The sequence below is a fragment of the Bemisia tabaci genome, chromosome 6, assembly GCF_918797505.1.
Source record: "Bemisia tabaci chromosome 6, PGI_BMITA_v3".
NCBI classification, from domain to species: domain Eukaryota; kingdom Metazoa; phylum Arthropoda; class Insecta; order Hemiptera; family Aleyrodidae; genus Bemisia; species Bemisia tabaci.
This window is the reverse complement of record NC_092798.1, coordinates 46,375,560-46,401,054: the sequence shown is the minus strand read 5'-3', so window position 1 is coordinate 46,401,054 and position 25,495 is coordinate 46,375,560. Positions and strand designations below refer to the sequence as shown.

The 25,495-nt window shown below is 41.2% G+C and overlaps 1 protein-coding gene across 6 annotated transcripts in view; it reads left to right on the top strand.

Annotated features, from left to right (window-relative positions):
• The window catches only part of LOC140224856 (uncharacterized), a 514,095-nt gene that overhangs the window by 20,093 nt on the left and 468,507 nt on the right, over positions 1 to 25,495 (top strand). For all 6 annotated transcript variants that reach the window (XM_072301692.1, XM_072301695.1, XM_072301691.1 and 3 more), the window contains exons 2-3: positions 5,779 to 5,846; positions 7,464 to 7,489. In XM_072301692.1, coding sequence (XP_072157793.1) covers positions 5,779 to 5,846; positions 7,464 to 7,489 — 94 coding nt within the window. The remainder of the gene's footprint in view (positions 1 to 5,778; positions 5,847 to 7,463; positions 7,490 to 25,495) is intronic.

Sequence of the window (25,495 nt, the reverse complement as noted above, 5' to 3'; positions counted from 1 at the left end):
TTTCGGTATCAGTATCGAATGCGATGTTTTCTCTCTGAAAAAACCACGCCTTTATTACGTTGAATTTCTTTGTTAAAATTGGTAAGTGAGTGCTTTAGTCTCTTGACAACAGAATTGCGATCTCAAAATTGGAGGAAAATGACGAGTAGTTGAAAAAATGAAACCAATTGATGCGATATATCGCATGCCGTTCTGACACAAAATATGGCGTCCATCGCATCACCTTAAAGAGGTCCCGGAAGTTCCGTATCAGCCGCGACGTGCACTTCACAGCCGTGACGCACAACGACAACGACGGCCGTCAGTTTCGGTTATAGTGCCTCCTTACGGACCGACGTCCGACGATCGGGTGGACACCCGCTGGACGCTCCGTCGACTGCTCTACCGTGATGACAGCGCCTCCGTATCAGCTTCACTTTCAGACTGAGGCCTTTAGCCTCAGTCTGAAAGTGAAGTTGAGTTGGAGGCTCTGTCGTCCGACCGAGCACTCGTCGGAGCGCCCGGCGCGCGGTCGTCCATCCGGTCGGCGGATGCGGTTACGGTCCGACGTCCGACGATCGGGTAGACACCCGCTGGACGCTCCGTCGACTGCTCTACCGTGATGACAGCGCCTCCGTATCAGCTTCACTTTCAGGCTGAGGCCTTTAGCCTCGGTCTGAAAGTGAAGTTGAGTTGGAGGCTCTGTCGTCCGACCGAGCACTCGTCGGAGCGCCCGGCGCGCGGTCGTCCATCCGGTCGGCGGATGCGGTCCGACGTCCGACGAGCGGGTGGACACCCGCTGGACGCTCCGTCGACTGCTCTACCGTGATGACATCGCCTCCGTATCGACTTCACTCTCAGGCTGAGGCCTTGGCCTCGGTCCGAGAGTGAAGTTGTGTTGGAGGCTCTGTCGTCCGACCGAGCACTCGTCGGAGCGCCCGGCGCGCGGTCGTCCATCCGGTCGGCGGACGTCATACCGTCTGGAGGCACTAGAGGAGCGATCTGCAGACACCGCCCCGGCCGCACGTCTGCCCCGGTGGATGGTAGCGGGCACCGTGGAGTGCCCTTAGTACCCTTGGTCAGTGACCTTGGGATTGGCTCCCGAGTTACAGCTGCGGTAAAAAACGAGTTTTTTTACCGTGGCTCATTTGGTTGTTTTGTATTGTGTTGTGTTGGGTTATGGTGTGGCGTAGTGTGATGCACGGAGAAAGAAACTTCTTGCGTGATACCCGAAGTTGAGGTCATAAAGATCTCGGAAGTTTTCGGATCACGCATCCGAAAACCGATGCCGAGGGGTTTGAGTCGCACATCTAAAGTACTTCGGTACATACCGAAGTACTTCAGATGTCTTACCCGAACTTTGGCAGCTGGACCCCAAGTTTTTGGATACGTGATCCGAAAACTTCAGAGGTGTATATGACCTCAACTTCGGGTCCCACGCTCGAAATTGTTTTCTCCGTGTGTGGTGTGCTGTGCTATGTAAGGTTAGGTCAGGTTAGCTATGTGGGAATGATATGCTTAGGGCAGGCTAGGGCGGGCGGGGGTTAGGGGTATGGTGTGGGGGGTTTGGGTTGGGATTAAGGGATGGGTTAGAGGGGAAGGGGGGGATTGGTGTGGGCACAGTTTATTTTAGAAGTTAGGCCTAGTTTTAATGTGTGATTGTGTGTTGGGTTGGGTATGGCCGCGGTAAACGAATCGTAGGTATGCTCTTCCTGACTCTCAGTCAGAAGTATGCTTTCTACTCCCGCGACTAGAGCTGAGCCGTGAAATTTGAATGTCAATAACCTTACATTGTTGAAATTCTAATTTCGCGCCACAGCTCTAGCGGCGGGAGCCGAAAGTCCACTTCTGACTGAGAGCGTCAGGAAGAGCATACCTACGTTTCATTTACCTCGGGGTTAGCCGAAACGGGCTAGGCGTCAGTTGACTGACTTGGTAAGGCGGGACTTATGAGTTTAGGTGGGCCAAGACTAAGAGGGGGAAGAGGGTTTCGGTTGGGACGAGGGGTTAGGTTAGGACTAGGGTTTGGGTTAAGGTGATTCCACCCAGGAAGCATACAGACATCGATCTGTCGAACAAATTTTGATGTAATACGAGTCTTGCTTTTCACTGAAAGCAAAAAAAAGTGCTGAAACAGTGTAGAGGTATACATCAGCAGTCCTTTGGTGAAAAGTCTCTTCCCGGAACCCCTAAATTAAAGCCAAATGAGACTGACCGCGAAATATCGCATTCTATTGGTTAAATAGAATGCGATATTTCGCGTTTAGTCTCTCATTTGGCTTAATTTAGGGGTTTTGGGAAGAGACTTTTCACCAACAGACTGCTTGAGTATGCTCCCACACTGTGTTAGCACTTTTTTTTGTCAAGAGTGAAAAGCAAAACTCGTATTACAGCAAAATTTGTTCGACAGATCGATGCTCGTTCATTTCCTGGGAAGAATCAACTTACGGGATAATTTGAGATTAGGAAGTTCAAGGTAGAAGTAGGACGTATGATGGTTTTATCCCTCGCATTATACCTCACTCTTGATCTCAAGGTGATTTGATGGAGGTTATATTTTGTGTCAGAACGACATGCGATTTATCGTATGTCGTCCTGACACAAGATATGGCGTCCATCGAATCACCCTAATGAAGTCAGCTTAAATAATATAAGCTTAAATAATATACTTAATATAGTTTAAAAATTAAAGTCGCACCTTAAGAAAGTCGATAGTAAATTTAATCAGCGTATTCTTCGGGAATTTCTACATTTCGATAAATCACATCAATTCGTTCCATAATTTCAGCGACTTGTCGTTTTTTTCGAATTTTAAGCTCGCACTTCTGTTGACACGAGACTGAAGAATTCATGTACTAAATTTGACAAAGGAATTCAACGTAATGAAGACAGGGTTTCTTAGAGGAAAAACCCTGCCTTTAATACGTTGAATTTCTTTGTCAAATTTGGAACATGGACTCTTCAGTCACACGACAACAGAAGTGTGATCTTAAAATTCGAAAAAAATGAAAAGTGGCTGAAATTATGGAACGAATCGATGCGATGTATAGCATGTCGCTCTGACACAAAAATGGCGTCCGTCGAATCACCTTAAATCGCAAATCGCTATCACATGCAAGAACTTAATTTAATTAATTACGTAATTCAAAGATAATTTTTTTTTTAAATAGTTACAACACTTAAGCTAATATAGGAAAAGAACATATTTTTAGTCAATGCAGCTCGCCACCTTTCTAGCTGTGTACGATGATCGTCGAATTTCAGCCATAGCCGTGGGACTTCAGCTACGCAACATGCTCTATTCTGCGAATGACCTCCTTGCCAGAGTTTTGCTTGATCGATATGTCCGTGTTTTCACCGGCACAAATCTATCTGCACATCAAACTCACATTTTTTATGGAAAGGCAGCAGCGATAGTAGTTAAAGCAGCAATATCAGTCGAAGCAGCAATAGCAGTTAAAGCAGCAATAGCAGTTTCAGCAGCTGTAAAAATCCCTTGATTTGGGAAATCAAGCCAATCAAAAATAAAAACAACGACAGTAATAGTAGGAGAGGAAGAAGTTTTAGCAGTCAGTAGCAGACGAAGGAAAATCAGCGGCAGAATTTTTAAGAGTAGGAATATTTGTTCCTTAACACAGCAATTATTTTTCTCTGCGTAACGACCAACTGTCAAGGAAACAGTTTTTTTTATTGTGAGTCATGAATATCCAATAATTCTTAGTTGGTAAACAAATCAGGGCTGCCAATTCTTGCGTAATTTAAGTATCGGTGAGTAAAATGGGTGTCATTTTAGTAGTGTGTGAGAATTCCCTTGAGCTGTGAATAAATCAAAGAGTGATCCTCCATCATAGTGTCCCGCGGTGTGATTAGCGATCGATGAAGTGATGATCGATCCTAAAATAATACATTACTTGTGTGATTTGTGAGTGACGAGTGAGTAAAATGGAGAAATTGTGAGTGAAATGTGAGTAAAATCGAGGAACGGAGAGGAAAGAGTGAGTAAAATCGATTGGGAGTAAAATCGAGAACAGAGAGAACAAAGATAGTAAAATCGAGACACAATGAGTAAAAAGAGTCGTGAAATCGGGACACAAGGAGTAAAAAGAGTAAAATCGAGACATAATGAGTAAAATGAGTAGTGAAATCGAGATGCAATGAGTGAAAAGATAGTAAAACCAAGAAACGCGGTGAGCGATAAGTGAATTAGATCGAGAACAATGAATAGTGAGAAAAATATAGAACGGTGAGTAGGAAGTGAGCAAAATTTATAACTGTGCGTAGCGGATGAGTGAGGAATTCGCAAAACGTGAGTGTAGGCAGCCCTGAAAAAGATGTAGATCTCAGGGTGAATAGTTCTTGATAAGTCGTTGAAAACCTGGGACAGTGAGGGTAATTCGCCCAACATTGTAAATTCAGTGATTTTCGCTACGGAACTTGGAAATTATTTTTTCCGGTCGAAATGTGTACAAATTGCTGTCCATTGAACTAACACACTCTGTGGACGAAGATCAACTTCCGCCTAAAAGTCTTTGAATTTTAGATTTAAGAAATTATGCCTCAGTGAAGGCATTTTTCATTGTGTCCCGATGAATAAGTTGAGCCGACAGCACTTACAACTCTAGTACTGCTTTGAGTTGAGACAAGAGTACTGCGGAGATCTATGAGTTAAGCCGAGAGTACCTTTTGCTTTTGTTGTGATGAGAGAAATTGGAGACGAATAATTTGTCACACGTTTCATAATCTAGACCCGCTTTTATCCGAATGTAGATGAATTAGTTAGAACGACAGCACTTACACCTTGAGTTGAGACAAGATAACTTCGGAGATCTATGAGTTGAGCCGAGAGCACCTTTTGTTTTTTTGTGATGAGTGAAATTGGAGAAGAAAAATTGTTGATGCGTTTCAAAGTCTAGACCCACTTTTATCCGAATTTAAATGAATTAGTTGAGACAACAGCACTTACATCTTGAGCTGAGACAAGATAATTTCAGAGATCTATGATTTGAGTTGAGAGTACCTTTTGTTTTGTTTTTTGTTTTTTTGTGATGAGAGACATTGGAGAAGAATAATAATCCGAAGTTAAAAGCTGTGCTTAACATGTAGTAATTGAATTGTTCCGCTACTCCTCATGAATATACCCTAGCATTTAGATCTATAAATAATTGAGCCGAAAACATTTTTGAAATATTATTTACTGGCGAGAGAAATTGGAGGAATGTCTCATTATTGAAATAAAAATCGGACCAGTGACAAAATTATACGTATTCCAAAATATTTTATCCAAATGTAGATGAATTAGTTAAAACGATAGCGCTTAAATTTGATAATGGAAACATTCATTTAAATTTTTTGACGTCAAGCGTCTAGAAATATGTAGCATTAAGTTGACAACAATGCATCTACGTTAAGACGGTTGAACCACGTGACGAATAATAGTCCCACGAAACATTTTTCAGGAAGTAATCAATATTACTATCGCTGCATTTGTGTCCACTGACGTAAGCAAGGATTTGAAAGAAGTCTCTATGAAGTGCCATACGTGTATTCTTTCAGTAAATTGGTCGTTCATACAAAATCATCGATCATTTTCTCTTTTATTTTATTTTATTTGTTTGCTTTGTATAACTACATAAATTGTACACACCTGACATGGGCAGAATTTAAATCAGAATAGTAAATTCGTACATTTTGTGCACCTCACAGTGAACCTGTACACATTTCCACACTATCTTACAAATATCACTATCACTATCACTATCTCATTAATATCTCAAATCTTCTCATGGGCAAGTTTTTTAGTTCAGGCTTAGTGACAGTGTTATGAGTGCTTTCAGCGTGGCGTCGGGCAATTGGATAACCCTCTCCTGGTACGTACTTTAAATTATATTTTCAATTTGTTGTTTTTTTATTCGATCAATATTCACTTTCCTCATTAGAATTTCAAAGTCTAAAGCTGAAATTTAATTTGAATTCAGCAAGTTAGTGTTGCGTAAGTATCAAGGAATCTGTTTGGATAAATATATTTTAATTTCGCCTTTTGAGTACTTACCTAATGCCGAGATTTATTCCAAAATTCATATTACTTTTAGAATAGAGCTCAATATTAAGGTAAGCACTACAAAGGCAAAATTAAACATATTTCAACAAATATCGGAGAGTGCATGCAACATACAAATTAAAAGTTATCAAGAAATTATCTTGAATTGATTTTATTTTCCGTGATATTGAGAGTGAGTAGTTGCCGCAATATTGCGGTGATTAACGCGTAATTTCTCTTTTCCCTCTGAACAAATATTGGAAAAGTCGTGCATTTCCCACTATACCGAGATGAACTGCGCTTAATTGTCTAGGCTTTAACGAATCCGCTGGGAATATTGCGTACTTTTCGGGATATTGAGATGGATTGTGCGTAACTCCTCACTTTTTAAAAGGCGAAAATGAGTTGAGTAACTATTCGAACGCCGGAGTGTACATAGTATCACGCGCTATTGTATAGGAGAATCTTATGTTTTTTCGTATCTCACATTCCTGACATTCTAACATTAGGCTCGCGTATCTAAAAATCGTGTATCTTTCGCAATATTGAGGTGAAAACAGTGTTTAAAACACACGCCTGCCAAACAGCGATTTGCCGGTAAGAAATCGCCTTTGGCCGCTGAAAAATGTAACCGCAAAGAAAATCGTCGTTAAACTCCGTTTTTTGGGATTTTTTGGCGCATTCTGCAAGGTGTTATCTGTCGTGTTATCAATTCTTCCCCTCCGTCTTCGTCAAGTATCGTGACGCATCGGGTCTTGTCCTAACATTACTATTCAATATATATATATATTCCTGACTCGATGTATTTCGAAAAGACAATTTCTCATTTTGGCCCCAAGAAAAAGAGTTGCACGCCAGATGGCTGCTAAGACTTCATGCCGAGTTTCAAGCACTATTGGGTGAAAATTGTGCGATCCCATATATTTTTCATCGACCGCTGAGCATTCGCGTGTATGCCGCGAAAATTAGGAGAATTAGCGTAATTTTTGATGTTCTTACTAAACTGCTGCAAAATCGCGTGGTTGCCGCCAAAAAATTGCGAAGATTAATGTGTGATTTCTCATTTTCTTAAGAAAATCTTTGGAAAAATCGCAAGAATGTCAGTAACAACGACATATTTAGGACAGCTTTCTTTTTGCTTTAAAACTCCAGATTTTCCGATCAACGTTAGGTGGTGTAACACAGGAAAACTTACTGTTTGAACCGAAGCCAGTATCGAAGTTAATTGACGAGACACGAAAATAGCTATCTTGCTGACTGATACAGAGGCTGAGACTCTCTGAAGACTCGCCCTTGATTTAAAAAAGATTGAACGGATCTAAAGGGTAGAGATTTCTAGGCTACGGTTTTTAACTCGTTACTTCGCTGCAACCCCACCCTCATTTTGTCATTGATCTGATCTTTTTCTGCCCTATTTTATCCTTGAATGTTATTTTCTCTGTTTCAGGAGTGCATGTCGCCAGCTGTTAATCGGTATGTATCCATAATAATTATTCTTGAATTTCCAAAATGATGAGTTAATCTCTAATAGCTGTCTGTTCATCTAAAAGAAAAATTGTGGTCCTACAGTTAAATGTGGAAACTACGCTTGCAACTATTCGAACTCTGGAGTAGGTATGTGGTATCACGCGAAAATTTAGGCAGATCTTGGCTTTTGCCTGTCTCAGATTACTGACGCTTACGAATGCCGTGATGCTCAGATTATGAACACGTACTCTTTTGTGTTTTTATCAAACCGCTAGGCAAAACTGCGTATTTGCCGCGATGTTAAGATGAGAAAAGCTTTTATGATTTTACAAAACCGCTGGAACAAGCGTGTATTTTGCGCGATATTCAGATGAATGAGCTTGCTTGAAAAAGAACACGAAGAGCCATGCACAATATTGCCTGATTTTGGGCCCCTCAAATTGGAGTCCCTTTGAGGTTGTTTTCGTCCTTTGGATGACTCCATACTGCCTAGACGTTAACTGAAATTTAAGATTGAATATACGAACCGTTTTCGCGATATTGAGGGAGGGAACAAAGTCCCCGATTATCACTCATTTCTGAGGGTATTAAGCGCTCAGCCGATAGGCAGCGCTTTTTGATTTCGACTTGCCTCTAGAGTACTAGTATACTAGTGCTAATTCGTTTAAATGGCGCACCAGCTCATCGATGTGTAGGCTTTTTTTTTGGGGGGGGGGGGGGGGGGTCCAGTTTTAAAATAAATAAAGCTGTGAAAACCGTATTTTACGCTTTTAACGTAATGCGCGGGTAGTTTCGATCGTTTGTCTATAAGAAAATTCCTTAGCGGTAGAGTAATTCTTATCGAAATTGATCGTTGAAAATAAACGAAGCCTAAAAAAACGCGCCTGATGAGCTCAACGGTGACTATCATTTTCGGGAAACGAAAAAAACGCGTTTACGGTTTCCTTGGTAACCTTTGTTTGCTATCAGCTGATGTTTTATTTCCATTACCCAGCCAAGTCGACGGAGTATATACTTCCTTTCTTCACTAAATACATTGACTAACACCTGAGCGCTTTTCTAATACGACAGTATTAGAACTTTCCCGCTTGTTTTAATGTCTATATTCGACCGTGGCATGTTACTCGATCGAGATATCGAAGCGCGGTTTGCAGCGATTATTCCAGATATTTCTGGGTACAAGTTTTTACATCTTTCTCGTACGTCTACCTGGTTATTCCCGATGGGGGGGGGGGGCTAACTGCAGGTTGCCATATATCACCGTTTAATAATGACGACCAGCTCAAGTTCATAATGACGAGAAATTGGTCGTTAACCGGTCGACTGGGATGAAACTTGGAGTGCCTGGGTTTTTTGGCACGGAAAGAACGAATCTGACATTCAATGCAAAAATATTGTGCTACTTAAAATCTGACTACCATTAAAATGGCGGAAAGCGCCTCATCTTGAAAATAGTGCAATATTTTTGCATTTTGCCGTTAGATTCGCTCTTTTAAGAAACCGAGATGATAACTTCTCGCCTTGTTAAGGCTGCCACATTGAAAATAATGCAATATACTTTTGCATTCCGATGTCAGATTCCTTCTCTTCGTGCCAAAAAGCCCTTAACACCAAGTTTGATCCAAGTCGGCCGGTTAACAACCAAGATTACTATGTCTCCTGTCAGAATAAAAACGACAAACACCCGGAATTTCGATGTCATCAGGAAAATATCACGAAAATCGGTCACGGATCAGGAAACTCCAAATTTAACCTACATGCAGTGTAGCATACACAAAAGCAAAGCACTTGATTCCATGCACCAAAGATTTTGGTCCGTGAGGTCTAACGAGTGTCAATTTATTCGCGGTCTTAATCTAGAAAATTGTATTTAAAATTCCAGGAAAAATAAGGAATACATAAAAAAATCTGCAATGAAATAGTCGACATCCCGTAAAATTCTTTTCATATCTTTTTCTTTTAAACTAAAAGAAATTAAACACGGTCTAAGTTTCTGAGTCGATGCGATTAAAATGCATATTTTCTTAAATTATAATTAAAACGGGGCTGATAGGCAAAAATAGTGACCGTAATTATCTCAGATTGTAACGCTGTACACCGCCTCTCATGTTCGATTATAAATTCATTTCTTTTAAAAGCTACACACTGGCATCTGGAAAGCTTCCAGGAATATACCTAAACGATTTCAAAAAAAATCACAGAATATTTCGATACAAAATCTTCATTCGTTTCTTCTTCTTTTTTCTTTTCTTTTCTTATTTTAACTAAAAAAATACAATACAATCTGAGTTTTTGAATGGTTGCGATCAAGATACATAATTTGCTTTCAATTTTTGTAAAAACGGGGCAGAAAGTCAAGAATGACGAGGTGTAGCGGAGTCTCAATTTTGCGGCGATTTTAGTCTCGCGCCGGCCAGGAAAGAAAGGAAGTGTTCAGGAAGCAAAGGAAACGCGGTCGAATCATCTGCGCAAAGTGACGCGCCTTCAATCCGGCTAGCGGCAACATGGGTACACCTGTGGTCGAATAGTTATCTCGTTGCGCCAGCCGTAAATGAATTCGAGTATTTACCGCTCACGCGAAAAAAAGCGTATTTATCTCCAATTGCAACGTTGCACATCTTTACTTCTGTTTAATTTTTAAAGACATCTTTTTAAAAAGCCACTCACAGGTTTTCTGAAAAGTTTCCTGGGGTTTTCTCGATGGTTTTTAGTCAAATCACGGAGAATATTGTCGCGATATTTCCATTCATTTTATATCTGTTCTTTTCTGTTTATCCGAGTTTTTGAATCGTTGTTAATTGAATCAGTGAGCTTCGAAAACACACCAACTCGAAATAAAAATTGTTCAGGAAACACCTAAAACTGCGCAGCGGGCGAAGAAGTTATTTTAAGAAAAAGCTTTTTGGTGCCAAAGGACAAGTACATAGAGACTTTGTACAGCACCAAGTTGAAATCGATACATCATGTTTGATGACAGAGAATTAAGCGTTTAAAAATTTCCGAGTTGGTGTGTTTTCGTTCTCACAGACTTTCAGATACTGATTTTTCATAGTCTAAATTTACATGTTTTGACTTGAATAACGCTTGAATGTTTGTATAACTTCTTGGACGTTGGTACAAGGTATACTGAACCGAAAAAAGAAAACCGCAAGATCGGATGGTCACCCGTTTCCGTTGAAATGGCCAAAAATTGGTATTTCCAATGAAATACTTCGATTCTTCCCTTTTCCCGTCGCTGTTTCGAGCACTTCCGATTGCAAGTTCGAAATTTCCTTTTGCGTGCAGATGCTTCTATCCATAAATGTCACTAAACCGTCAAAAAGTTAAAATCGAAAAAAAAACCCGAGTTGGTGTGTTTTCGAACTCACTGATTCAATTAAGATACGTAATACGGGACTCTACAGTCAGTAAAAACCGGAAAATTTCGGGATATCATGGATCAGAAAATTCTAAGTCTGTCACGCAAGCATTTTTAACCATATGTAGTTGAGCACGTTCAAAAGTGAAACTATTTATTCAGTTCACCATAAATGTCGGTTTGTGAAGTCAAACTAGTGTCTATTCATTCGTGGCCAAATTCAGGAAATTGTATTTAAATTTTATGAAAAATCAAGAAAATACGAGGAGAAAGATACCAATTTCCCGCCATCATGACGGCCGTTATTTTGAAACTGTTATTCATGGGAACCTACTCCGGTCATCGCAAAAAGTTAATTATTGTTATGTTATTTCTAATTCAAAAATGAAAAAAAAGTCGCTTGGATCCAGAGTCCAGACACTTAAAAACATTAACAAGAAAAAATACTCTTGCCTCAATCGGATTTTTGCTTAAATCAAAAGAAAATCCGCTCAAATGAAGAGGCTTAGTTCTTGATTAAAGGAAAAATCCGATTGAAAATTCATATTTCTTTGAATGGCCAAATGAGAAATTCACCATTTTCAAGTGGAATGCATAAGCTCAAGACGTCCCCGAGGACGTATTTTGGATCGATAAACAAAATTTAACTAATTTTTGGAGTTTATTAGGTCACATACGGCGCCTAAAAATTGATTGAAATTTGTAAGATTTTTACATGAGATGAACAGGATTTTTAGATGGCCGCCATTTTGAAACTTTTGATGACTAAGTTTTGAAATTTTAGGTGAGCCCTCTTCGAGCTTACACTAATGCCTGTGCAGGTGGTTATCCGAAAAAAAGAGACGTGAAGAGGTTTTGAGCAGCTAGATTGGGGTTTTGGCACACAGTGCGCCGTGCGGTTGTCTTCGCGTCGCGCGCTGCCTGTGTAACCGTGGCTTCAACTAGCGTGAGCTGTTTCGGTCATAAATAACGTCGCGGCCAATCGACGTTTCCTCCATTCGTCGCGAAATCTCTCTTTGATAGTCCCTTCAGGCATTGGCGGATGCCGCGGAAAGCAATCCCCTAATCCAATCTCTTCTTTTGCAGAACGGTTGAACCTAGTGTTTAAATACGATTCCAATTGAATTACTTCACAGAAATCAACTCCTTCATGTATCCTCGCATATATGACGTAAGGACGTATCTCAATTTCCACGTGAGCCCTGTCTTACATACAGGGTTATTCAAAAGTCACGCACCACTTATCATGAGGGGGGTGGCCATTCATTTGAAATTTTTAAGTTGTACCCCGCCCACCTCCCCCTGAGGGGGTCTAAAACTAGAAAGTACCTAAAAAAGTTTCCCTCTCCATATGAGGAAAAACGACACAAACCGCAAACCGATATCTTAATTAGAACTTAAGTTATGATCAGTGGTGCGTGACTTTTGAATAACCCTGTATAAATCCATGCTTCCTGGAGCTCATGCGGAAAAAGAGGTAAGCTCTCGTGTCAGAAGAGCCAAGAGCGACGCTTTGTAAAGCGAACCTATTGCACCGATTTTTTGCCGGATAATTTTTGCATCGCTGATCCTACATAGGCCGTCCCAAAACAACTGGCACTAAGGCTGTCATTCGGGAACCACAATAGATATCGACATGCGGTTTGCGGGAGGTGATAGCTCATACTCTTAGCTCTTAAACGAGCCTAAGTTGAGCTAGTTTGGTTAAAAACTCAACGAGTTACATCAATTTTCCCGAGACGTGTAAGAAATACCCCTACGGAATTTTTCGGTAATTTTTCATTCCTTAACTTTGCCTCCACAAGCTGTGCAATTGGTTCAGTCGTTATGAATGAAGTTTCCACTTGTCTGGATGCAAGTCTGACTTGAATGTCAGCAAGTGTTTCCATCACAGCCGAGAAGTTTTTTTTCTGTTTGCAAAGTCAGTTTAGTGAAATTGTCCGGCCTGATGACGCGTTTTTTTTGTGTTTCGTTATGAGTTCACCCGCGGAGTTGAAGCAAGAGCAATGATACACAATTCGATATTGCGTTCGTCGTGAATTATCTGCTTCTGAAACTGTGAATGAAATAACAGTGGCTCAGAAGTGTTTAGGTAGAAGCGATAGACAAAGACTTAGGGAACATGGAGCGATCCTGATCGGTTGAAATGGGTGGTTGTGATTAGAGTCCCTTCATAGAGAGAGTTGAGACAATCAACACAGTTGTATCTTTTTCAATACTTCTTTTTGCTGTTTTGTTTCAAGTGAGTTTTTATGAAGAACTAATAGGATAACTATTAGCCGTTAGTTAGTCAATTAATTACCTCCTTCACCAATAGGATCGCTTTATTTGGATCGCGCTCAGCAGAAAAGAACAAGCCAAATCAGCTGTTGCCAAATTTAACTAGGTGATTTAATTTTTTACAAGAGAACGTTTGTGCGAATTTCTTTGAAAGTTGTAAGGAATTTGCTTTGCACTACGCAGAAAATTCACTGAAATTTTAACAAAAATTCGCACTACCGTTTTTATGTGAGAAATTAAATTGCCCAATTAAATCTAGCAATAGCGGATGTGGCTTGGTTCCTTTCTGACTACACTGGAAAAAAAGAATCTTTTTGCCACCAAGAAGTATTTCATCTTAAATCAAGAATTTTGATGGTTAATATAAGCTACTTTTTTTGCTTAACCCAAGCATTATTTTTCTTGAATCAAGAAAAAGTCAGCTTAAAGCAAGATAAAGAAAATTCTTGGCGGCAAATTCAAGAATAATGGGCCTGTTGCAAACTTTTGCTAGAGCAAAACTAAGAGTTGTTTCTTACAGATAATGCCTCAAAAATCACGATGAGCGCATCGGCAAAGTCTGAAATGCACTCATAATTTCACAATCTGCGTAAGAAATTTGCGGTTTTTTGAGCTTCCCGCTTCAAAAACGATACTACGGTACAGGTGAACATTTTGTTGCAGGAGTCGTTCCATTGGTGGCAATACTCATCATGGCCGACGCCAGTCCGCCAAAACACGTGTGATGGGACGAGATAACACCTGAACAGGATTAAACCAGATAACAATCGGCGTGTTTACGTTCATATTTTCCTCGCCCGCCTCAATTGACCTTGAACTCTCCTCGAATTACGCGAGGAACTGCGCAAGCGTCGGCCATGATGAATATTGCCGACGATGGAGCGACTCCTCTGACAAAATGTTCACCTGTGCAGTAGTATCGTTTTTGGAGCGCACGGAAAAAAAAGGCCTGCTACCCGAGCGGACTAGTCCGTACCGGTTGCAGGAAAGTTCCTGTGAATATAGCGCTATAGAGGGTTACCGGGGTTGACGACTGTAATGGTACCTGTGAATTTGATGGTCACTATGCCGGAGTGGACAACCGCGAATGTCTCGCTAAGACGAACGCACTGTTCCTCCGCTGACCCAGAGAGGTCCGCTGTGAATACCGGAACTCCCGGTCGTTCATGCGGGCTTATTCGTTCGTTAGATCAGACCAAGACGAATTTTGTAGCAGAGCTAGACTGATGTAATCACAGTACCGAATTTCTTTTTCTTTCCCCTCCCCCCCTTCTCAGCCCTGCTGCTCCAGGGATCCTCAGGTTTTCCCTATGCATTAGACCAGTTATTATTCGTTGAGAAAGCTCTTGTTCCTATATAGGAATAAGAGTTTATTAGTTCTTCAGGTTCGCATCCGTTTTAGCAATTTCGTACTTCCCGTTCATGCGCAGTTCATGATGTAAGTCAGAAACCCAAAAAATTCCCGCAATCAAGATCTGGTGCTCCTGTATCAGTTTCTGTTTGATTTTGATAGTTTTTCCGAAAGATGAGAGTGTTTTAAAAGAGCTGTCAGGCGTCAAAGCTGTTCAAAAGCTCAAAGATGTGTGTGTTTATTAGTCATTGAACACCGTCATGAATTTTCTACCAATTTTCAAAATTCGTCACCCTTTAGTTACTTATTAACTAAATAAATAAATAAGCAAAGAATGGGGGGAAATAATTGTTTCATGTAACACATTTGCTTTGAAGTTAACGTGCATCACGCGTTTGTCGATGTCAGTATTTTCTCTCTTTGGATTTCAGCCTTTCAATAAATCAGTGGGACTTAATAGTTGCGTTACTAATGTCGTGAATGTGTAATGAAATGCCAGTATTCTTAAAAATTCAAATTGCGGATTTTATCATTGATTGATTTCTAAATGAGTGACCAAATAACAAATATACAAGCATTATAAAACCATCGATTCCATTAAAAATGAATGAATGCAAATAAAAATTGAATATTAGTTACATTAAATTCCTCACTGTTGTCTAGCTATGCGTAACTCAAATGGTAAATATTCTCGCGTTGTACTTGATATATGTATAAAGTAGGTGTGCACTTGTTTGCAGGTGTGATGGGGCAAAAACAATAAAGATCCAAGATACGAAAAATTGAATGATTCTGTGAAGCAAAATGTGAGAAATGAAATAAGAAAGATAAAAATGTGAGTAATAATGTATGAGTGACGAATTCTGAAAATCTAGAATATTCGAGGGCCTAAAATGGCCTAATAAACACACTCACCTTGACAACACACTTAATCCTTAACTGCCTACAGCTCTCGTAGAATCGTCTCAGATTTCTTCAAATACATCAACATCGTACACAAAAACAAAACAGAAAATAACACAGTGTTCACACAGATATTAATATTCCAACTGAAACTTGGAAAGCAGTTAAAACGGTCAGAACGGTTGGAAGTCAAACACCAATATGGCGCGCGGTGGTAAGTGGACAAAGACCACGCCAACGGTAATTAGTTGGCCGGACGGACATGCGGAAATGCGGACCAACGCGGGGTTGAGCCCTGATCCTTCTGTGCCGACGGGGGTCGATGCGTCCGGTATCCACGGGGTGGACTTTCCCCGTTCGTTGGCGCCGACCAGCCGCTCGTCATTACTGAAGTTACGGTATTCATCTCAGACCCGAACAGCCGGGTTCCACAGGCGACCTGAGTACGGGGTTGACAACCAGGAGTCACCTGGGTCTTTATCAGACAGTCGTTCCTCAAGCTCGTACCTCAAATTCACCGAGCAGGTCCGCTCACGTAGCGGACCACTTTTTTTTCCGTGCGGGCAGCTCAAAATAACGCAAATTTCTTACGCAGATTGTGAATTTATAAGTGCATTTCAGTCTTTGCCGATGCGCTCATCGTGACTTTTGAGGTATTATCTATAGGAAACAACTCCTCATTCTGCTCTAGCAAAAGTTTGCAACAGGCCCATTATGCTTGATCCAAGCTACTTTTTTTTCAGTGTAACGCGGTCACTTATCTTTGGTCATCTTTGTCTATAAATTTCAATAATCAGCCGGAGAAAAACTTTCCGTCAGATCCGCAGAAATTCAATAGTCCCGGCTGTCGGCTCTCGTCATGCTGACTTTAGATCTGGAACCCCAGTGCGTCACTTCATCTCCTCTCTTTGTCGTCGGAGCGAAGTGCGAAATGCACCTTTAATTCATTTCATATGGTCTACTACCACTCCATTACTCAAGGCCCCGCGAGTGGTGGCAAAAGAAGGGGGAGGGGGAGGAGGCGACTGTGTCGTCCCCTAACGAACTCGAATTACATTGTCTAATGGGTTTCCATTTCATGCAACTTATTTATCGGGAAGCTCGCCGGGGACCAATAAGGGCTCTCTATTCTGCCGAGCGAAGGAAAAACGCCGTATGAACGTTCAAGCGTTGCCATATTTCCTTAAATAACAAACCAATCCACTGGGAAAATTCTGAATTCATTCACGCCAATTTTTCAGACTCTTCCGTTCCCAATTTAATCTAAATTATTTGAAAATTCCAATGAAATATATGCATGACTTTCTTCAAATATGCATGCTTTATTCGGGGAACTTTGGCAACTCTCGAATGTTCATACGGCGCTCTTCTTTAGCGCGGCTGTATTGACTTACGTCTTTTTAGATTATCCCGGGGAAGCCTGAAAAAGTGTTGCGCTCGAACGTGCGGAATTAAATTTAAAAGAAATGGACTGCATTTTGCAATTTGGACCTATAAATTCTGGCTCATCTGAAAAAACACATGTGCATAGGGAAACTAATGGCACATGCGTCGTTTTTAAACCGGGCTAGGAATTATAGTTCCAAATTGCAAAATGTAGTCCAAATGTTGTAGATTGGACGAGGAGATTTTGCAGTGCAATCCCTCAAATGAAATGTTTCAGCGCAGAATTTGACCTTTTAGATTGGTGACGATCAAGGTCACGTACATGTACAAAGATGAACTCAGAAAAATAATCAGAAGAAAATCGCGATGCATCAGTAAAGAATCTAGGAATGAGAGGCTCCCTAACTTCGTGTTTATTTTAACACTCAGCGGCCATGAGGGATAAGTGGATCACATTTTACAGTAAGGAACCACTATTTTTGGCTCTTTTAAAAATCAACATATATGTCATTGGTTTCAGTATGCAGAAAGGTGCCTTTGTGGAAGAGCCAGAGATAGTGGTTTCCTATTGCATAATGTAATCCAAGGGACTCCAGGGGCACGGTCAAAATTTTCCTCCCGAATTTTGAAGAAATTCCGTTTAGGAAGATCCCGAATACGTCTAATTTAACTCGTCACATTTTAAATTTCGAGGGGTGCATATGGATAAAAATTTTACGAGGAAACCAATGGAACCACTTTCAGAGCCTCAGAGTTGTGTATGAACGGAGTTATAAGCGTTTAAAGTTTCCAAATTTTGTCCGACCTCTCCCGTTGACTCGATCCACTGTGCGCCCCCTCCCCTTTCCTCGGTGACATTGTCGAGGTGGCGGTGTTTTAACGAGCGCCCGGACAATGGACACTGGACAGTTCGGTCCCGCCTCGCGACAATGTTCCGTTTACGTTCCTCCGCGGGTTTTTATTCCGCCGCCACCGGTGATTTCCCCCCCCCCCCCCCCCCCCGACTCATCGAGAGAGAGTGGGCTCCCCAATCCGAGGGTGAGGGGGCCGTTATTTATTTTTTCATTAGAAACTCACGGTGAGGCTACGTTTAACGCGCTCTTATGACCGTTTATTGCCGATTATGCGCGTTGCTATACACGGGCATTAATGTCCGCACCCGCTATTCACAGCGATGCCAGATTTTGTCCATTAAAATACTCGTGCGAACTCCCCCCGCGCCGCCGAACGGTGGATCGAGTCAATCAGAGAGGTCAGAAATAACATTTTTGACCAAAACTGTAATTTTGGATGTTCATTTCGTCACATTTTAAATTTTAAGGGGTGTTGCTTGAAGAAAATTTCACGAGGAAACCAATGGCACCACTTTTAGGCCGTCAAAATTTTGTATGAATGGATCTATAAGCTTTTGAAAATTCCAAATTTTGTCCGACCTCTCCTATTGACTAGATACACTGTGTGCCGTGATAGCGATGAGAGCAGTTGTAAGTGTCAAATTTTCAAAATCAAGTTTCCCTCTAAATTCGTTTAATCTCTTTTCGATGGAATCATTGAAATAGCCAAAAAAGAAAAATTCATCTCAATAGTGTGAAAACGAAAAACATGAAAAAGCCGTAAGTGCGCAAAAAATGCCGTAGGTTCAGGCAAAACAGCCGTAAGTGACATTATTCCTCCAGAGAGCCGTTGAAAGCATGCTTTGAAGTACAGTGTCACCCTCCCTTGTTAATTTCTAACCTGAAAATGTGTATGCTGTGTGTCCAAAACGCAACCACGAAAGCATGCAGAAGATAGCAATTATGGCTGACTTCCCTAACACCAATAAAAAATACCCTTTTTATATAATTCACTGGGGAAAAAAACACATTGGATTTAGAGTCCAGACTTTTAAAAACATCGACAAGAAAAAATACTCTTGATTCAATCAGATTTGAGCTTCAATCAAGAAGCTAGCCTCTTAATTTGAGCGTATTTCCTTTTGATTTAAGCTTAAATCTGATCGAATCAAGAGTCAATTTTCTTGTCAATGTTTTCAAGAGTCCAATGATCCAATGTGTCTCTAGATCCAATGTGTTTTTTCTTTTCTAGTGCGCGGGTCGGTTTTTAACCATTGAGTATTTTTATTGACTCACAGGCATGCGTTTTTCATTTCGCCTTCCTATACTTGTGATACTAAACGCCTACCGCAGAGCATGAATAGTGGTATGACCAAACTACACGGTAATCCCGTGACACGCGGGTTGGTTTTTAACCATTGAGTATTTTTATTGACTTAGAGTCATGCCTTTTCATTTCGCCTTCCTATACGTGTGATACTAATCGCTTACCGGGGACCATGAATAGTGGTATGACCAAACTATCCACGCTGATCCCGTGACACGCACTGGAGAAAAAACACATTGGATCTAGAGTCCAGACTCGTAAAAACATGGACAAGAAAAAATACTCTTGATTTAATCAGACTTATGATTAAATCAAGAACCAAGCCTCTTAATTTTAGCGGATTTCCTTTTGATTGAAGCTTTAATCTGATTGAATCCAGAGTCCTTTTTCTTGTCAATGTTTTCAAGAGTCTGGACTCTAGATCCAATGTGTTTTTTTTTTCCCAGTTTTGAAATAATATCGGTCGCTTATTAATCATCCGGACGAATACCACGAGTCTTTGGGATGATTGCAACAAGCCCATTCTCCATTCCCATCAACCGAAAGCAACACAAGAACACAAACATCTTCGGAGAGTGTCCCTCTTGAAAACTCCCAAGGTTTGGCTTTCTGGCGGGTCGGTGCAGTTGGCAGCATCTGTAGCGCGGCAACTCCGGCGCTCAGAACTTTGACGAGAGGGGTCAGCCTACCGTAATTGGTCAGATAAATCTTTAGCGTATCGCGTCAAGAACTTTCATCCCTTCCTAGGCCTGGACCCGAACGCAAAGCAGCCGGACGCGCTCCGGACCATATTTTAAGGAGATGTGGCGGGAAAGTACCGGGGAGGGGGTGCGTAATTACATTTTACTTTCGCCCCGCGGCGCGGAGTCGCGATTATCGGGGGGTAAAGCGAAACAGAAATCAAATCGAGAGCCCGTAATGGGGCGTAATCGATTTGATCGCTTGTTTAGATCCGCCCAGGTTTCAATCTTCGCCGCGCACCCTTGTCCCTTGTCCCCGTCTGTCGCCCACTCGAGGATCCTTGAATTTATTGAGCTTGCCGTGATGAAAATATCAAGCTACGGTATGCGAGAGGGGCTTTCAGACTGTGTTTGGTCTCGTTTTGGAGCCTCTAAGGGAAATAACGTGTGAGCTACGTGTAAAACGTAGAGTCCCTTTATACTGAGAATAAAGACAATGCTAATCCATTTCTGATCGGTTGCCGTATTTTGGGCCTTCACAGTGTCACAAACAGGAATTAAGATTACATTTTCACCAATTGCAAAGATTATAAACTGGAATGGACCGGGGAACTGGGGGTACGACAAGGAACAAATAGAATGAGAGAAGGAACGGAGGCAGGAATTCGGGAATGAGTCGATCAAAGATTACACAAATCGTCCAATTTGTGTAATTTTTATTCCCGTTTGTAACATCCACAAGCCGCGTTGTCTCACCTCTCTCTACGTATAAAGGGACTCTAGTAAAACACAGCGTATTATCATGTCTTTTCAGCGGACACATTTTGTTGCATTCCATAAGCTTCGCTTGAACCGTAACCCACTAACTAAGCTAATCTAGTGATACGAATCGTCAATCTCGAGTTCGCCTTCAATTGTGCTGCATATGCAACACACATACTTTTGAGCGCATACAGTTACCTATCCGAGAAACGCACATCTATATTGTGGCTCCTTTAGTTTTGATAGAACCAGTACCATCGCATGTCTGTTGTAATGAGACTACAGAATTCATATACCAAATCTGACAAAGAAATTCAGCGCATGAAAGGCAGGGTTTTTTCAGAGGAAAAATATCGCATTCGAGTGCAGCTTCAAGATCAGTATCGAATGCAATATTTTTCCTCTAAAAAACCCTGCCTTTATTACGTTGAATTTCTTTGTCAGATTTGGTACATGAATTCTTCAGTCTCATGACAACAGAAGTGCGATCTCAGAATTTAGTCCAGGTTCTTATGTACTCCCGTGGAACGGTAAGTGAAGCAAGTGTGGAAAATGTCTTAATCTCTTCATTTCGATGCGTAGAAAAAGAATTTCGATGTTGTCAAGCTCAATTTTGCGTCCAACCCCCCAAAATCAAGATGGCGGCCAAAATGGGGGCTCGGGGGGTGAAAATTATGGAATTTGTTTTTGATGTCATGATTGGGGTCGATTCTTATGTAATTTTGGTCGTAGAATCCGAATTTGAGGTTCAAAATGCTCTCCGACCTGAAGGGATGCCCCAAATCCAAGATGGCCGCCAAAATTTCCACGATAGGGTCAAAACTGCGATACGTATGTAAAAGTGCCAAGTAGGGTGTCCTTGGTAGGGTTCTTTGGGTCGGAGATTTCACCTATGATGTCAAAAACTTACCACGGATCCATTGAAGCCCAAAAAAATCAAAATGGCGGCCAAAAGGGCTGCCGTTGCGGGGTGAAATATTTTGTTGAGGCAAACATCGTCGAATGAGGTGTCACTGTATAGGTTTTTTGGGTCGTAAATTCCAAAAATGAGGTCCAAATAACAATATAAGCTGATAGAAGTTCTCCAAAAGCCAAAATGGCGGTCATAATGGCTGCCGCCCAGGCATTGAACGCGTTTGAACATTAGGGTGTCCCATTTTGGACGTTTCAAAAAAAAAAATTGCGAAATCCAACAGAGATACCTGCCAAAAAGTTGTCTCATAGTTAGAAAAAAAAGCACAAAAAACTCTCAGGGTCGTAGCTAAAGTATGAGTGGTCCCGCAAGGTACTTAAGATGTTTCACCGATTTCTCATCTTGGCAATCTTGGCGATCTTGCAGATTTTTTTTCGGTAAATGCAATCGAGGTAAAAAGTCGCAAATGCGGATAATGAGACTTCTGATACTATATTTTAAGAGAAAAATAACGGTTTGGACCCACGAGGATCAGAATCCCTCGTTCTTAGCTCTCAAAATGCAAAAATCAGCGATTTTAGCATTTTGTAGTCAAACCGCTGCTCGACCGTCGCTCGACTTAAATGTCGCGGCATTTGACGCGCTGTTTCACAATGATCCCATTGTAGGAGTAAAAAGTCCTTCAAGTATGTTCATTAGAGGTGTAAGAGAGTCACTTTGGCCAATTTTTGTTGCTTTTAAACACTGAGCTCATTGTTTAAAATGTTTTTTAAAATGTTTTTAAAATTTTGGTTTGGAAGTTCTCCAAAAGCCAAAATGGCGGTCATTATGGCTCAAATGGGTCAAAATCAGCGATTTTAGCATTTTGTAGTCAAACCGCTGCTCGACCGTCGCTCGACTTAAATGTCGCGGCATTTGACGCGCTGTTTCACAATGATCCCATTGTAGGAGTAAAAAGTCCTTCAAGTATGTTCATTAGAGGTGTAAGAGAGTCACTTTGGCCAATTTTTGTTGCTTTTAAACATTGAGCTCATTGTTTAGAATGTTTTTTATTTTTTGTTTTTTTGTCTTTTTTTTTTGTTAATATAATTTTCCTGTTTTTCATCATTTTTTAAAATGGTTTAAAAAGGGCGACTCATCTTACACCAAAATTGAACTGCTTTGGCGAACAATATACGTAGATGGTCAAATACTTCCTCTAAAACAGTTTTTGGATTCAAAGCCTCCCAAAAAAGCCGATGTTGCCATATTTTATCCCCGTAAAACACAAAAAACCGAGTACCTATTTCAGTATTTGGAGGCTGTTCCTCACCGAGCTCATTGAGCAAATTTCAACAAACCCTGAATTTTCATACGTTATGACCAGATTACTAGTGATTATGTACATGTGTTTATCTATACAGCCTCCCACCGCGGCGCGACGTTGCCACATACCATCGATAAGATTCGATAGAAATCCGCGTTTCCTTAGATTTGAGCCATTTTTTCGGATATTGCACATGGAATACTTATGTAAAACTTAAAATGCAGTATTCAGAGATGGAAGGGGATCATACCTTGTGGCAATAATCATTATTTTAAGATCCTGCGCTTATCGACGACCCATTTCTTACGAATTCTAAGCATGATGTTTGTGATGTCTCCAAATCTTAGGGGGTGCAAACTCCTTGAAGGACTTTGGGAGGGTAGAGGAATTTCCACTTTGCAGTTTGAGAAAAAAATGGGGAAATTACGAGGCAGCATTCTTAGCAATCGTTACCCTTCCAAAAGGACGGGGGTGGGGGGGAGAGGGCTAGATTTAAGGGTGGGCAAAAATTCAGCATTGAGAACCCGTGTTTTTGAAATGTGGCACTGTTTCTTTTTGGTCCTCAGATCACGGTCAATGTTTGAAAGTCGCATCCTCGTGCACAAACATCATGACTAGAAATCGTAAGAAATGGGTCGTCTATAAGCGCAGGGTCTTAAAATAATAGATATTGGCACAAGGTATGATCTCCTTCTATCTCCACGGAAAAAAGGAGTTTAGGGTTGGGACCTGCGGGGCAGGGCCGGCCCTACACCTGGGGTAGGTAAAATTGCTTCACCTAAACATCGAAGGGGCAGGCCCATGCTGAAGTTAAGGTTCAGCCCTACCTGCCTCAGGGCCTAGTCCTACCAGAGGCGGGGCCGAGCACTAACCACATAGGGCTGGGCCCTGGAGAAAGTAGGGCTGGGTCCTGAAGAAGGTAGGGCTGGACCCTGCAATGCGGGAAGGGCCGGACCCCCTAAAAAAGAATTCGAGGATGTTACTCTACTTGTACGAGCATATTTAGCGCGCTCTATGCACTGTTCTATGAAGTACTCACACAAAATCGGAGAGACTGTATTTTGGATATTTCAGTTTGAACATTGAATGGCAAAGAAATAGTAAATTTTAAAAAAGCCTGAATTACGGCCATTTAAATAATTCTTAGCTCAATTTCGATGGCATATTCAGAATCTGCATGAAAAAGTGGTCTAGAATCACTCTTTCAAAGCATGATGGATTGATAAAGAGTCTCGCTATGGAGAGTCAAAGAGAGGAGAGTCGAGAAAATGAGAATCGCTAAAACGGGCTGTTTTGAATACCGCTAAAATTCACCCCATCTTTGGGGGTCGATATCTCGCGAACGGGGCGTCAGATGGGTAAACCTTTCAAAATTGGTTTCTTAATATGATATAAAGACCCCGTACACCAATTTTCAGCCAAATCGGAGGGGGTCGGGTTTCGAGCTTGGTTGCGTTGACGTGGAATGACCCATATGTATTCCATGTGCAATATCCGAAAAAATGGCTCAAATCTAAGGAAACGCGGATTTCTATCGAATCTTATCGATGGTATGTGGCAACGTCGCGCCGCGGTGGGAGGCTGTATAGATAAACACATGTACATAATCACTAGTAATCTGGTCATAACGTATGAAAATTCAAGGTTTGCTGAAATTTGCTCAATGAGCTCGGTGAGGAACAGCCTCCAAATACTGAAATAGGTACTCGGTTTTTTGTGTTTTCCGGGGATAAAATATGGCAACATCGGCTTTTTTGGGAGGCTTTGAATCCAAAAACTGTTTTAGAGGAAGTATTTGACCATCTACGTATATTGTTCGCCAAAGGAGTTCAATTTTGGTGTAAGATGAGTCGCCCTTTTTAAACCATTTTAAAAAATGATGAAAAACAGGAAAATTATATTAACAAAAAAAAAGACAAAAAACAAAAATAAAAACATTCTAAACAATGAGCTCAATGTTTAAAAGCAACAAAAATTGGCCAAAGTGACCCTCTTACACCTCTAATGAACATACTTGAAGGACTTTTTACTCCTACAATGGGATCATTGTGAAACAGCGCGTCAAATGCCGCGACATTTAAGTCGAGCGACGGTCGAGCAGCGGTTTGACTACAAAATGCTAAAATCGCTGATTTTTGCATTTTGAGAGCTAAGAACGAGGGATTCTGATCCTCGTGGGTCCAAACCGTTATTTTTCTCTTAAAATATAGTATCAGAAGTCTCATTATCCGCATTTGCGACTTTTTACCTCGATTGCATTTACCGAAAAAAAATCTGCAAGATCGCCAAGATTGCCAAGATGAGAAATCGGTGAAACATCTTAAGTACCTTGCGGGACCACTCAAACTTTAGCTACGACCCTGAGATTTTTTTGTGCTTTTTTTTCTAACTATGAGACAACTTTTTGGCAGGTATCTCTGTTGGATTTCGCAATTTTTTTTTTGTAACGTCCAAAATGGGACACCCTACTGTTCAAACGCGTTCAATGCCTGGGCGGCAGCCATTATGGCCGCCATTTTGGCTTTCGGTGAACTTCTATCAGCTTATTTTGTTATTTGGACCTCATTTTTGGAATCTACGACCCCAAAAACCTATAGAATGACACCTCATTTGACGATATTTGCCTCAACAAAATATTTCACCCCGCAACGGCAGCCCTTTTGGCCGCCATTTTGATTTTTTTGGGCTTCAATGGATTCGTGGTAAGTTTTTGACATCATAGGTGAAATCTCCGACCCAAAGAACCCTACCAAGGACACCCTACTTGGCACTTTTACATACGTATCGCAGTTTTGACCCTATCTTGGAGATTTTGGCGGCCATCTTGGATTTGGGGCATCCCTTTGGGTCGGAGAGTATTTTGGACCTCAAATTCGGATTCTACGACCAAAATTACATAAGAATTGACCCCAA